This window comes from Panulirus ornatus, chromosome 72, assembly GCF_036320965.1.
Source record: "Panulirus ornatus isolate Po-2019 chromosome 72, ASM3632096v1, whole genome shotgun sequence".
Lineage (NCBI taxonomy): Eukaryota > Metazoa > Arthropoda > Malacostraca > Decapoda > Palinuridae > Panulirus > Panulirus ornatus.
Genome location: NC_092295.1, coordinates 953,454 through 969,777, shown reverse-complemented (window position 1 = coordinate 969,777; position 16,324 = coordinate 953,454). Strand labels below are relative to the sequence as shown.

General features: G+C 37.1%; 1 protein-coding gene across 2 annotated transcripts in view; it reads right to left on the bottom strand.

Annotated features, from left to right (window-relative positions):
• LOC139748046 (uncharacterized) overlaps positions 1-16,324 on the bottom strand; it is a 538,085-nt gene that overhangs the window by 105,838 nt on the left and 415,923 nt on the right. For both annotated transcript variants that reach the window (XM_071660616.1, XM_071660617.1), the window contains 3 exons: positions 10,336-10,449; positions 5,999-6,109; positions 5,276-5,383 (listed from right to left, as the gene is read on the bottom strand). In XM_071660616.1, the coding sequence (XP_071516717.1) occupies positions 5,276-5,383; positions 5,999-6,109; positions 10,336-10,449 (333 nt within the window). The remainder of the gene's footprint in view (positions 1-5,275; positions 5,384-5,998; positions 6,110-10,335; positions 10,450-16,324) is intronic.

Below are 16,324 nucleotides of genomic sequence, written 5' to 3'. Positions count from 1 at the left end.
ATCTTCCCCCTCACTGTTGCTCCAATTGTTCTATTGTTATCCTCACATTATTTGCCTCTTTCCAAAAATCCTTCCTAGTCTATATCAAGCTCTTCAAATATCTCTTGCTGCCTCTCGACCAGTATTATCATTAAACAAAACCATGCTCCTTTTATGGGGCTTCAGCATCTCCAATGTCTTACTCTACCTTGGAGCAAGGAAATAATGGACTCCTTTGCAACAAAAAGCCCTTATCAAGATTGTACTCCCTTCTGTCAATATCGATGACAAAACCTTGCCAAAGGCGACCTCTAAATCATGGTATAACCATTTGCAGGCAGAGTCTGGCAAGAACAATCATCCCATCTAATCACTTCTCTGTACTCTAAAGGGGGAGAATTCTATGCTCATCTCCTAAACTTTCACTATCGTGACGCAATTTTTTCTATTTCCATATGCTATCCATATATACTATCTCAAAAATGGGTTTATTCTATTCATCAAATATATCTGCTTATACTATAAAGTACTTCTTTACAATCATTTTCACAAGCTTCTTGCTTGATTTTGTGCTATGGCTTCTGTTCTGTCCTGTATCTTTTGAAAAAAAATTTCAATATCTATACCATCCAGCTGATATGAAAGAAAATCTGTATTCAGGTCATCCATCACTCTTCTCTTTTGCCTTCATCATGACCTCATCAGCTTTTTGTGCTTCTTTAGCTTTTACTGCCTCTTGAGATGCATATTCTAATTTAGGCCTTATGTAAGATATGAACAGCTTGATGAATATTACCTTGTCCATATACTTGAAAGCTATTCTAATAAATGTCAGAAGACTGTTTGTCTCCTTAATTATTCTCCTTGTGTAAGACTCCGGTGATGGGTTAAGGATGATATCAACTCCCAAGTCCTTCTCACACAAAGAATGCTGAGGCTTATTTCCTGGTGGTTGTTAATCACAGTGAGACAATCCTCTACTTTTTTCCAACCTCCATACTTTACATTTGCTCAGGATGAATTTCTGGGACTTGTATTTGGTGAAGTTTGAAGTCAGTTGGATCTAAAATTAAGCTCACTCACTTGCAGAAATCTAAGAGGTTAATCAGTTTCTCCTCAGCAGGATGGATGTCACACATTTGCTTTGATTATCTATTCCAGTACCTTACAGACTATACTTGTCAGGGATGGCAGTCTGTAGTTCACTGCCTCTTTCCAGTCTCCTGTCTCTTCATATTGACAAGTTATACATAAGCACTCTAGCACTTTACTTTATTCCAGCTAAATCCTCAACATTTCATATGGTATTTCAAGTGTAACTGTGGAATAGAGATTTTTTTCATACTTGCTCACTGTTTCCCATGTTAGCATGGTAGTACCAGAAGCAAGTAAAGAAAGGCTGCATCTGCTTACATCTGTTCTCTAGCTGTCATGTGTAATACACTAAAACCACAGCTCCCTATCCACAACCAGGCCCCACAGAACTTACCATGGTTTATCCTGGATGCTTCACATGCCCTAGTTCAGTCCACTGAGAGCATGTCAATCCCAGTATACCACAACATTCCAATTCACTCTATCCCATGCATGCCTTTCACCCTACTGCATGTTCAGGCCCCGATTCCTCAAAATCTTTTTCACGCTATCCTTCCATCTCCAATTTGGTCTCCCCATTCAACTTTTTCCTTCAACTTTTGATATGTATATGTATATATATATATATATATATATATCATTTCCAACACATCCATCCTCCTCTATACAGTCCTACTGGTAGCCCATGCTATATAGAATACTTAGTATTCTTTAAATAAACAAATAATATTGGATTTTTTTTATTGCATGGGTAGTACTTGATGGGCAGCCACCGACCAGGGAGGTATATTTCCTGTGTTACCTGCCTGGGTATTGAGAGAGGCTTAGAGACAACTGTGTAGTGAGTGAGCCAGCACTTCAGTGATTGTCACGTTACACTCATCTGGACCGAGTAGCCGTCTTTTCTTTCTACCTCACCCACACGTGGACTGCTGGCATTTCTGTCCACAAACATTCAATCTTTCCTTAGCATACGTAACACTTGACAACAATCAACTCATACGACTCATTCTCTGGAACTCTAGATTTTCCTGCGGTGAGTGACATGTAATAGCCTTGCCTTTTGGCAAATGGTAGAAACAATATATAGAAGTAATGGGTAGGAACATTAGGCAGAAGATTTTGGCATAAAAAGTAGGTGGAAACATTAGATGGGAGCATTATGTAGAAGTGGTAGATTTGAACATTTGGCAGGAACATTTGATAGACACATTAGGTAGTAGCAGTTAATGGGAATACTACGTAAGAGCCTCTGAAAACACTGCACTAAAGCTGTCCTCTGCCAGTGACCTGTCAAGGATGAGGCACTAAAGGCTAAGTAGCAGCAGTGGAGTTCACCAGTTATAGAGACTCTTTCGCCATGGCCACCCTCTTGAGGGAGTTCCCAAAAGGAAGGGGTGTCAGAGATATAGACAGAAAGATGCATGGGGCAATCACATTTTCAGAGAGAATCCACAATACAGGGTTGAGGGTTTACAGTCCCTCTCATATGATGTCCTGAGTTATGCTATCAACATCAAGTCCCTTTCAGACAGTTAATCCTTACAATGAGTCTCCTGCAAGATGGTAGTCATAGTTTGGCAGCTTGAACCTGTCTAGTCCACCGTGGAGGTTTTTCACAATCCTGCAGAATCTTACAACTTCACCATGGAGGTTTTTCAGAATCCTGCAGAATCTTACAACTTCTCTCATCTTACACAAATATATTCATGTCTGATTCTGGTCCTTTTACAGGTTACTTGCATGAACTATGAATAGTAGTGGCTTTAAGACTCGACCCTGTGGGACCCTGGACACTCTTAACTATTTGGGATGACACCGTAACATGTTCCTTTTTTGTTCCCATCCACTACAGTACTTTCCAACTGATTAAAGGAGTTCCCTCATTTTACCTGCCTGTAGTTAGCCCTAACTTCATTATCATAATCTTGTGGGGCACAATGCCAAGAGGTATCTGAGACTAAAGAACACATATTCCTCCCACCCATCTCCTTTTTTCATGCCAGTGCTAACTCATTTAAAGAAGCCTAATAAATATATAATGTATGACCTCTTCACTTCCGACAAATGCTTTTTCTAACATGAGCAGTATAACTTTCTTATCCTGGTTATCTATGTCAATTCTTTACATACTTTGCTCATTAAAATCAGCCTGTATTTTAAAGTAAGTAACCTATCTCTTTTCTTGATATGAAAAATGACTTTTGCTCTTTTCCAGTCCCTTCCATCACCTTTCAAAAAGACTTAAATGGGTGTGATGCGAGTTCACCTACACTTAAGTAAATAAATCCATATTTCATCAGGGCCATGTACCTTAGAAGCATCAACCAAATTTAATATCTTCCTTATGTCTAGCCAGAGTATCCTAATATCTTCGATGGTCACTCCCCCAATCCAACTCTCCAGTGTGTTCTCCACAAGAACACACTTTAGAATTTTATATGTGGTTTTTTACATTTCCATTCTGTTTCTTTCCACCTCCCCATGAGTACTTTAATTGGATTATTCATTCCCTATGTAGTAATCAACACAAAAATTTTATGGGACCACTTTAGATTTTCTCTTGCCTCTAATGTTTCTCATGCATTTTCTACTCGCACCTCATCATTTTACTTTTCTCTTTACTTGTTCTCTTCTACTGCTCTAAAGATGCCTTACTGTAGCTCCACCTTTTTCTTTTCCATAATATGTACATATTTTCTCGACTTTCTACTATCTGTTGAACCAAAGCTCACACTTGTATGATGCTCCCTCTCTCCTTTCTGCAACTGAGACCTATTTCCCAGCTCCTTCACTACAGACTTATCAGAACCTTTTGCAACATTGTTCAACACTGATGGTGAGCTTCCCTTCCTAGTCAATGTCTTCAAAGAAATTGTTTAGTTTTGTAGAGCTAACAGCTTTATTTCTCATTTTGGGTGTTTTGTTCCCCCTTCAGAATTTAGAGTGATGGCTTGCTACACACTAAAATTCCAGCACTGCATATATTCTCTTCCCAAAAAAAGTTTCATAACTGATAAAAACTTTTCTGGCTATCATATGAAAAAATCATGTCAGGAATAGATAGTGTACCTCCTCCTCCTCCCCTTGAGGTGTGTGTGTGTGTGTGTGTGTGTGTGTGTGTGCGTGTATAATTATCTATCTTTACGATGCAGGGATGGAGTTTTAAACTTAAACAGCCTTATTTCTTGAACTTTCAATTCTGTCATACAACTCCTTAAACTGTGAATACAGTCCACATTCACAATTTTATACTTAGCTGTTCCATTAATCCCTTACTCTTCCTGTAAAATCATTTCTTTATATCTTATAACAGGTTTCTTGCTTACTTTCTTGTCATGCCTTTTGGTTGCTTAATCTCTGTATCTCTTGAAGAAAAGTTTATAATTATCATCAATTTGGTGTAAAAACTTGAAGATCATGATCAACTCTCTCCATACTTTTTTTTCTAAACATAAGCAAGTGTGCATGTGTATGCTTGATTACTATTTGAGCATCACAGGAAAAGAGTTTTTACTACGTATACATATCTTAATTTCAAGCATATCAGGTGTATATTACACCCTAGATTACACCATGCCACATCCACAACTCAAACCTAGGCTTGTTAGTTGATGGGTGATTGGGTGTGTATATGACCATGTTTTTAAAAAAATTTGCATTACTACAAAAACTTCAACTGTAAATAAAAGAAAATGAGAACAATACATAATTATGTAGAAATTAAATTACTGTTGATCATATCAATCACAAATTTCATTTCTATACCTGGAATAAGAAATATTACTGCTCCTTGTACAGCCCAAGTTGCATGCATCCCTCTATAAATAAATCAAAGAATCACTGAGTAAGACTAAAAACACAATATTTCTGTAATGATAATGATAAATAATTCATGGTGATGGATATAACGAAGCCATTTAAAACATGCTGCAAATCTTTAAAAAAAAGAAAACATGGTAAATTAAATGACATAAAATGAAAGGAAATACCAAAATTTTTTGTAGGCATGCATTATTATTTTCTTTCCAGAACCATCAGAAAAAAGCAAACAAGATTTTTTTCTGGAATGCATTATTTTTTCCTATAATCACTGAAAATAAGTAAATATCAAAATTCTCTGTATGCACATAGAAGGTTTATTCCCAGAACTATTAGATATTTATCATATATATAATCTAATCAGAAAGTCCATACTCACTGCAATTTTGTTCATCAGAACGATCTCGGCAGTCCGGATAACCATTACAACGCAGGGCACTTGCAATACAGTCACCATTCTTACACTGGAACTCATCTCGTTGACATTCTGGGGATAAATGGAAAAAAGTATGCAAATAATATCCATAGTGACACGATGTGTGAGATGGAGAAGCATGAACATTCAGAGATATGACAGCTTATTTGTGTAAAATTCATACTGACTAAGGTCCCTCAGATAGTACTGAATGTCTGTTCACAAACCATATGAAAATGCTGGAAATTAGCAGATAAAGCTAATCTAAATGAGTAATTTTTGACATCACATGTGATTGTACAAAGAGCTATAATGAGCCAAAGAATGAAATGGGTCTTAAAATGAGCCAAAAAGACAAGTTTCCTAAGGATTAACACATTCCAGCTACCCTTAACATATAAACAAATCATTGGAAAGGTAAAAAAAAAAAAGATAATCTAAATAACCAAAGAATATTTCATAGTTTTCAAAGTCCTCTAACTTAAAAGCTTTCAAAAACTCATGCAAGCAGTAAAATGTTTATATTACAAAACAATAAACACTCCATACAAAGACGAAATGCATATTACTAACAACTGAGAAACATATTTACCATACTGTACCAGTAGGAGATGCCTCTTGAAGCTTGACTTACAACAGGCATAAGAATCTTTACAATAAATATTCTTCATAAAAAAATAATCTTACCACAGTTGTCACGTTCATCCGAACCATCAGTGCAGTCATATGTACCATCGCATCTATTGTATTCTGGTATGCAGTATCCATCACCACATTGGAACTCGAGAGGTTTACAGCCTAAACAGGTACAGGTAAACAATTATGACGGAACACAATACTACATACAAAAGACAAACAGATATGAAACTATACATACTCTCTACTATGACATTAGTGCTAAAGGTTTGACATACATCTACAGTAACACTGATAACTTTGTAATTGAATAAATGAATATGACATAATGATCACTATCAAAGCAATATCAATGACTAAAACACAGCAACAAATTACAAATAGGAATCAAGCGCAGTTACCACAGCCAAAATCAAAATGAAAGCTAAAGTACGAGCATTAAATCTAGTCTAACATATATTTTCAACAAAGATGCATCATTTCATGAATTAGGTCTAAAACAGATGTTGGTAAATATAGGCACAGCATTAAAAATCTGGACATCACATTTCCAGAAAATTCACTGATTCAGAAAGTACTGTCAAAATCAAATTGTCTATTCCATATCTTAATTATTCCTTCAAGCCCTGTGACACTGCACATATATCCCTTACTGCATTAGAGTAATACAAGATGAAACCTTTTATTTTCCAATACACTCAAAAATACAAAAATAAAGAATTCATTAATGTCCAGGTTCCAAGAATTCTATATTTTTGATGATGTACCTGTATTTGAGACTCAGAGGAGTAAAATGAATGAAAAATTCAATGGCACAAACACAAGTTCTAATATGATTTGGAGAATAAGAAATGATGCTTTATAAAAATGTGGTCTGGGCTCTCTGATAATTCAAATATCAAGGTATAATAATGGGAAATGAAGAACATGTATATAACAAAAAGAAAAGTTAAAATGAAAGCTAAAAACAGACTAAGAAGTGCATACCTGGAATGAGACTAATGGAAGGGGAATGAGGAAACAATGAAGTTAATACCTACGTACAAGAGTCTTCCTTGTGATATGGAAAAAACATAGCCCTTATTGCACATCTTACTGTCATTAACACCTGTTCTCAGTTATTCTATTCCCCATTATTCTCTCATCTATCACCTAAAGCTTATTATATGAATTCTATGGATAAAGGAGAAAGACCGCACCCCATTTAGCCTCTGTAAGTCATGAAAGAAGACTAATAAGAACAGAAGGCTCCTACATTTGGGAGAATGTGTGAATATAGAAAATTGAGAGTAATTGTGAATAAATGCAATGTTAATAGGTTCAGCAGTGGAGAGAAACTTAGGTTGTAAATTTGAATGAAAAGAACCAAGAGGAAATGGAGTGGTTTAGATACCTGAGAGCAGACAGTCAGCAAGTGGAACAATGTGAGATGAAGTGAGCCTTAAGGTGAGTAAGGGGCCTAATGTTCTGAGTGCATTGAAAAATGTGTGGAATGTGTGGAAGGCAAGTCACTGTTGGTGAAGGAAAAGATGAGCATGTCTGATAGTGTACAAGTCCCAACATTTTTTGTGTTGGTGTGAGGATAGGGGGAAAAAAAAAGATGAAAGAGGGTGCATACATTGGAAATGAAATGCTTGAGGACAATATGTGGTGTGAGGACAGTTAATTAAGAAAGAAATGATATGGTATGAGAGAAGTGTGGTTATAAGAAGGATAGGTTTAAGAGATATGAAGAGGGTGTGCTGAAATGGTTGGATATCTTTAAAGAATCAGGAACAAGGAGAAGGGGATTAACAAAGTGAAGATGGAAGGGAGGTGATCAGGGCCTGAATGGGATAGAGTGAATTGGAGATATAGTACACTGGGTGAAATGCTCTTAATAGGCTGCTTGTAAAGCAGTCATAAGAAATCACAGCTAGTCTGAGGGACTTGGCTTTAGATAGAGCTCTGATTTCAATGCACTGTACTTGACAGCTTGAGAGTGGATGTAAGCAAATGAGTCTATACTTTGTTCTTGGTGAGACCTTATTGTGTACACATGAAACAGTGAACTAGTGTAATAAGTACACAATTAATGGGAGGCATATTGGGAAGTAGGGCTAATGAGTGTGAGAGAAGAGTGTGACATGCAGAAGATGGGATATGGGCAAGTGAGAAAGGGTAATGAATGGTGGGATGATGAAGTAAATCTGCTAGTGAAGGAGATAAGAAGAACGGTGTATGGGTAGTAATTACAGAAAAGGAGTACAAGTGACTGGGTGATATGAGAGAAAGTGGCAAAAGGTCAACAGAAAGGAGCAGGGATTTAAACAGTGGGCGTATGAGAACTGGAGTGTGCAAGTGTCAGCACACTTCATGGGGATATAAGATGTTTTGGAAGGAGATCAACAGTGTGGGAAAAACAGAAACGGGAAAATCAAAGAGGGGTGAATATGAGAAAATGATAACAGGCAGTAATGAAGAGAAGAGGAGATGGAGTAAGATCTTTGAAAGGATAGAATGGCACATGTAGGGTGTTTGGGTCTGGTAGGTATGCATTGTGAGAGAATTATGGCAAGTGGTTTAGAGAAAAGAGAAAAGGTGCAGAGAGCTTCTCATAAAAAGCAGGGTGAGTGGAGTAAATGGAACTGCAGTTGCTGCATTGTTAACTGGTTATTTAGCATTCTTAGTTTATGTAAGGATTATGGTAAAGTGCCTAATAATTGGTGGAATGCCATTGCACAAAGGCAAGGGGGACTAAAATGAGCATTCATATTACAGAGGTTGAGTGTACCAGTGGTGACTGAGATGGTAGCATGCACAGAGCAGCAAACTGAGGAGGTACAATGTGGTTTCAGGAGTCATTGAAGACATATGGATCAGATGTTTACTTTGAAGAATGTGTGAGAGAAGAAAAACAAATGCTCCTTATGTGGCATTTATGGATCCAAAGAAAGCATAAGATAGGGTTAACAGAAATGCTATTAACATATGGTGTGAGAGAAAAGCTATTTGAAGCAGCAAAGAGTTTATATTAAACGAGTAAGGCATGTGTACCAGTGGGTAGAGAGGAGACTAGTGGTCCTGGGTGAAGGTAGGTCTGCAGCAGGAAGGTGTGATGTCTAAATGGCTGTTTAATCTCTTAATTGATAGGATGGTGTGGAAGGTGTATGCAAGAGTCTTGAAGAGAGAAGGAAGTATGCAATTTGATGGAAGTACTGGGGGCCTCCAGAAGAGTTAGTTGTACGCTGATGAAAGATCTGAATCAGAAACTGCAAGAGATGGTTTATAAGTTTAGGAGTGTGAGTGGAAGGAGAAAGTTTAGATTAAATTTAAATAAAATAATAGTTATTTGGTTTTGACGTGAAAATAGAGAGGTTATTTGGCAAATATGGGTAAATTTGAAGTTATAGTAGTCATAACAATGTTTTATGGAATCAAGGAATGATGCGCAGAGGAGAGTAATAGTGCTGGAAATGAAATGTTTGAGAACAATATGTGGTGTAAGGTCACTTGGTAGTAAGTAATAAAATGGTATGAGAGAGGTGTAGTAATAAGAAGAGTGTGGTCATCAAAGCTTAAGATGATGTGTTGACACAGTTTGGATATATGCTGAGAATTAGAAGAGATGCTGACGAAAATATATGACACTTCCTGGAATCATTATGATACTAAAACATTTTTAATCTAGTAAAAGCTTAATGCATTCTCAACTCATACTGTCATTCAACAGAGCAAAGTAGATGATAACTGAACATTTACAACTGTACTATTATCTCTTTCTGGTATGAAGTCTCTTAACGAATCTAGTCTCCTCATGGTATGGTTGGCTACATGGTACTGATGTTACCTAGTTTGATACCTTTTCAGTGGGTAAGGGCTAAAATTCAATCAGTCTTACTAATAGATATTTGTAGTAAAAATTTTTCAGTCATATTGTTCTCTCTAGGATTTTTGGGAAAAATTCCTGAGAGAAACATCAGAGGGAGTAGTTATTTAATCCCAGTCTACTTAAAACATGAAGGGAGATAATTTAAAGGATGGAAAAACTGTTAGACATGTATAAAAACTCAGGAAGAGCAAATACAATGAAAAACTAATAACTATAGTAATCATATAACAGTAAAATAAAAGTTGAATAAACTTAAAAGAGGCCCAAAAGAAGCACTTGACATCTCTTCCCTTCTATGTAATTATTCTAATTTCAGAGATTATACTTACAAGATGAAAGTTCACCACAAATTGCAAATAATATGAGTAAGTAATCTGACAATCTATTTCTATTTATATCATATAACTATAATACAGCTTTGCAAGCAAAAATATAATTTAGCATAACCTCATTTTAGTAAGTAAGAATGGATGAGATATCAAGATTGTTGATGACTAACTAAAACAGGACACATTACAATTATTTTCATCAGAAGCGTCACTGCAGTCAGGTACACTGTCACATCGCCAGTCCTTATCTATGCAAGCGCCATCCAAACACTTGAACTCGTTCTCCGTACACTCTCCATTAGCTAAGAGGGATACTAGATTAGTTACTAGTTACAAACATATATACAATCAAGATTTTCTTTAAATACTATACACAGTACAGGGGCCACATGTAATAATCATATGTTGGGACAACATGTAAAACCTTAATACTTGCAAGATACATTCATCTGTCACCCACAATAAATGCATTTTACACAATCAACCTTTGTAAATTAAAATTCCCAACACAGAGAATATGGACTACAATATCAAAAAGCTGCTTATCAAATCTTGCATGTTTCCAAATTTGCTATTTCACTTTAATTTTTCAATAAATTTCTTTCATTCAACTTTTATAGTCTAATGTGGATTAAGATTTTGAATACTTTGCTATTACTTGCAATATGCATTAATGGAAAGAACAGCATGTTGCTCCCATCACCAAACCAGAAGTTTCAAACTCATTCATTATTTTTCGTTATAAAAAGCTACTAAATTTCTATTTAATTAAATAGCACTGTATTAACAAGTAGCACCATTACCTCTACATTTAATCTTTGGCACAAGTGGCAGGTAATGTTGTCACTGTGTGTTCTAATATTCTGTTTTCTGGAAAAATTGTGATAAAAACTTTTAGAGCTAAAAATAATATAATCATAACATACATCTACATTTCATCTTTGGCACAAGTGGCAGGCAATGCTGTCACTGTGCATTTCAATATTCTGTTTTTCTGGAAAAATTGCAATAAAAACTTTAGAAATGAAAAAGTGATAAAAAATGATATGCAAACTAACATCATAATCAAAAGGCTAACGATTTAACATGTAATCACTTAATTGTACAGCACAGAAGCAAAATAATTGTGGAGACCCATCTCAAACATTCTTTTCTACTGTGTAACATTTAAATTTTCGAATGCTGTCTGAATTTACAGCATTTTCACTAAGCTTAATCCATTCATACACCACTATTATTACTTAAGATTTTCTCAAGGTAATTTACAATGTTTCTTGCTTTAACTTCTCACCAATCTTTCTTTGCTAACTTCAAAGTACTATTCACTCTTGATGTGGTTCATCTCATTCAGAAACTTGAAAATCACAGGCAAATTCATGGCTGTAACTCAACTTGTTGATGGCAGGTACCAACTTTGCTGCAATCCAAAGGGCTTTCCCCATATTCATATGTTTCTTCAGAGACTGAACCAGAAATGCACTTCTAATCTAAGTCAAATACGTGCTGTAAACATTTTTATAGACATTTCTTTGAGTAATCAAGGGCAATTTTGCTTTCAACCATAAGATTGTTTGCTTCCTACACAATTCTCCACGTACAATGCTCAAGCAAGTCGACCCAAAAGTCCTTTACACAAAGATTTATGTAAAATACTTTGCTTCATTTAATATCATACCTATATCAAGGCTTCCTTTCACTTTGTCCCATCGTCACTTCTTCAGTTAAGTAGGAATGAACTTCAACTACTATGCACAAGACCAACTCTGAGCTGAAGTAACTTCATGTAATTTTCCCACCAGCAAACATAAAATGAATAAAACAAATAAGCCTTAATATCAAGCACTATCATTGTGCCATGGATTGTAGCCAAGTTGAAGAAATCTGCAAGTGCTTGGACTGCAAGTGGGCCTTAATGTTTCATGTGAAAGTTTTATGTTGTAAAGGCCTGTTCTTGGAGAGTCCTTTAAGGATTCAGTTTCATTGCTTTTGCCAATGGGAGTGAAAGGTGGTTGGACTGTTGTTTCTGAATGGCTTTTGCATAGGTTTTTCACGACTTTTATGTTTCGGGGTAAGGTTGGTATTTGGCTGATTTTTTTAAGCTACATGATTGTTTATATGTTCTTAGGGAGAAAGAATCTCATAGTAATGTGTATGGATGTAATCAAAATGAGAAGAAAGAAGATATGGGTAGAAGATCTGAGGAAAGGAGCCCAGATAATCTGGCAATAAATGAAACAAAACTTTACGGTAAAGGGGAATAATGGTTCGGAAATGTCTTAGGGTAAAGCCAGGGGATGGTGTAAAAGCAGGAGCTAAAGAAGGGATAGCACTACTGCTGAAGTAGGAGTTGTAGGAATGTGTTAAGGAGTTTGAATAAGTGAGCTCAGACTGATGTCTGTAAAGAGTGAATTACAAAATATAAGTGATTATAGTGCTGATGCACCTGATCATAGAAAGATAAGAGAGGCAAGTGTTTTGGGTTTAAATCTGTGAGTGAGTCAGCAGTTTTGATGCAAAAGATTGGATATTTGTGATGAGTGATTTAAATGGGAGAATGAGTAATGTGGCAGTTGTAAGTATAAAGGGGAAAATCGGGTATTCAGTGAGGTGAGTAGCTAATGCAGTTGTGTTCTGAAAAAGGATTGGTGATTGGGAATACCTGACTTAACATGAGGGACATACATAAATATACATGAGTGAATAGGAAGACAGTAAGAGGGCATTACTGAATTACATACAAATCGATAGGGGTGCAAATGAGACTCTCTCGGATGTGAATATAATAATAAGGGTCGAAGGGAATGACCTGGTATAGGGGTGGATGAATAGCTGCAGAGGCTTTTGGAAGAGTGAATGATATGAGAAAGAAAAGGAAGGTAAAATTTGGTGAGAATGGAGAAGATATCTGTGAGAAGAAATACAAGGAGAGATGGAGTATAGAATGGCAAATGGTAAGAGTAAACATAGCTAGTGACTGGTAATGGAATGGGAGGTACCTAAGGAAGCAGTTTTGGCATGTGTGAAAGAATTGTGTGGCATGCCAAAGGCAGGGGATAGGCAGGAGAGAAAGGGTAGTGAGCAGTGAGATAAAGAAGTAAAGTTATTATTGAATGAGAAAAATGAGGTGTACGGGTGGTACTTACAGGGAAGAAGAGAAAATGATTGGAAGATGTACAAGAGAAAACAGGAGGTCAAGAGGAAGGTGAAATGGCTGAAAAAGAAGACAAAACAGAGTTGGAGTTAGTGATTATTAGCATAAGTAAGGGAGAATAAGATGTTTTGGAAGGAGATTCATACTGTAAGAAAAACAAGAGAACAAATGGGAACATCAGTGAAAGGGGCAAATGAATAAGTGGTAAAAGGCATTGATGAGGTGAAGAGATGATGGAATTTGTATTCTAAAGGATTGTTGATTGTGTTTGATAATACTGATGCAGATTTAAGGTGTTTGGGTCAAAGAGGTATGCTTAGTGAGAGTCATGGGAAGTGGTTTGGTTTAGAGAGAAGAGGTGGCAAAAGCCTAGTTGAAGATTGAAACATGGCAAGGCAGCTAGATGGTATTACAGGTGAATTTCTTAGGAGACAGGGTGACTATAAAGTTGATTGGTTGGTTAAGATTTTCAGTGTATGTATGGACGATAGTGAGGTGCCTGAGGATTGGGGAAATTCATGTATAGTGCCAAAGGTGAGTGTTCAAATTACAGAGGTATAAATTTGTTGAGTGTACCTGGTAAGTTATATGAAAGAGTGGTGATTAGAAGGGTGAGGACATGGACAACAACATCAGACTGGGAAATTACAACACAGTTTCAGGAGTGGTAGAAAATGTGTGGAACAGGTGTATGCTTCGAAGAATGTGTGTGATAAATACTTACAGAAATGAAAGGATCTGTATGTGGTATTTATGGATGTGACAAGACATATAATAGGGATGACAGAGATGCTTTGTGGAAGGTGTTACAAATATATGGTGTGGGAGGAAAGTTATTAGAAACAGTGAGGAGTTTCCATCAAGAGTATAAGGTGTGTGGGCAAGTAGGTAGAAAGGAGGGTGAGCAGTATCAGATGAAGGTGAATCTGCAGCAGGGGTGTGTGCTGTCACCATGACTGTTTAATTTGTTTATGGTTTGGGTGTTGGCAGAGGTAAATGTAAATCTTGGAGAGATGGGTTGGTATGCCGTCTTTCAGAGGTGGGGGAGGGCCTGGGACGCAAGTCAGATGTTGTTTGAAAATATCACAGCACTGTTGGCAGATTCAAGTGAGAAACTTTAAAAGTTGGCTTCTGAGTTTGAAAGTGTGTCAAAGGAGGAAGTTGAGAGTATATGTGAATAGCAGCAAAGTTATTAGGTTTAACAGTGCAGACACACTGATTAGATACGGTGCAAGTTTCAGTGGAAAAAAAATTGGAGAAAGCAGAGGGTTATAGATACTAGAGAGTGGATATGGCAGAAAATGGATCCACAAAAGAGGAAATGGTTCACAGGGTGAAGCATCTGAGGGCATTAAGGAATGAGTAGAAAATGAGGTCTTTATGTGGGAGGGCAAAAATTGGCATGTTTTAAGGTCTAGTAGATCCAGTGAAGTTGTATGGACGTGAGGAATGAGCTATAGATAAGAATGCAAAGATGAGGGTGGATGTGTTCAAAATCAAATGCTTAAGGACAATATGCGGTGTGAGGAGGGTTGATCAAGTTAGTAATAAAAGGGCAAGCGAGAGGTGTGGAAATAAGAAAAGAATAATTCACAGTGCTGAAGAAAGTTTGCTTTAGTAGTTTGGACACATAGAGGAAATGAGAAAGATGTTGATGAAGGATGTATGTGTCAGGTGTGGAGGGAACAAGAAAGGGGCTGACCAAATTGGAAATGAGGGGGATGGAGTGAAAAAAAATCGACTCCTTGGAACTGAACATGCAGGAAGGTGAGTGGTATGCCAGGGATAGAAGGAACTGGAGCAATGTGATATACAGGCTGCAACATGAACAGAGCCAAAGTATATGAAACAATTGTGGGACAAGGAAATGTCTCTTAAGCTTGATTGTAGATAAAGGGCTGTGATTTTGATGTATTACGCATGACAGCAAGAGAATGGATGTGGGCGAATGCAGCCTTTTTTTGTCTGTTCCTGGCACTACTTTGCTAACACAAGAAGTGGTGAATATGTATGAAAAAAAATGTATAAATTATACATATTTGTATTTTCCCATGTTAGAGAGATAGTGCCAGAAACAGAGGAAGAAAAGACATTCACTCAAACCCATTCTCAAGCTGTCATATGAAATGCATCAGAGCCATAGACCCATATCCAAAACCAGGCTTCACAGGCCTTTCCTTTGTTTCCCTCAGCTGCTTCACATGGCTTGGTTCAGCCCAATGACAGCATGTTGTCCCCTGTATACCACATGACTCCAATTCACTGTATCCCCTGCATGTGTTTCACGCTCCTGCATGTTCAGGACCAGAGCACTCAAAATCTTTTACACTCCATCCTTCCCTCTCCAATTTCCCCTGCTTACCTATCCCCTTCACTTCTAACACACATACATCTGGTTTGTCAACCTCTCATAAATCATCCTCTCCATATGCCCTAACCATTTCAAGACATCCTCTTAAGCCTTTTTAAAGATACTTTTCTTATTACTAAACCTCTCTTACCCTATTATTGCTTACTCAATCAATCTCTTCACATCACATACAGTCCTCAACCATTGCATTTCCAACACATGCAACCCCCTCAAGACATTTTCATCATACAACAGTTTTTGATTTCCATACTTTCAAGTATACTCAATTTTGTCCACCCAGATAGCAGCATCTTTTTCCACACATTCCTCATTGTCCCTAGAACCATCGCCCCGTCACACACCTGCAACTCATCTCTGCTTCTATGGTTCAATTTGCTGCTATATCCACTCCCAAGTAACTAGAACACCCCACATACTCGAGGTTTTCTCCAGTCAAACTAATACCCCAACTAACCAGTCTATTGCACTGCTAAACCTATCAACAATGCTTTTATTCACATTTACTCTCAACTTCCTCCTTTGACACAATCTTCTAAACCCAGACGCCCACTTTTACATGTTCTCACTTGAATCTGCCACAAATGCTGGGTCATCAGAAGACAACTGACCAACTTCCAAGGCCCATTTATCCCCCTACAGAATGCATACCTGCCCC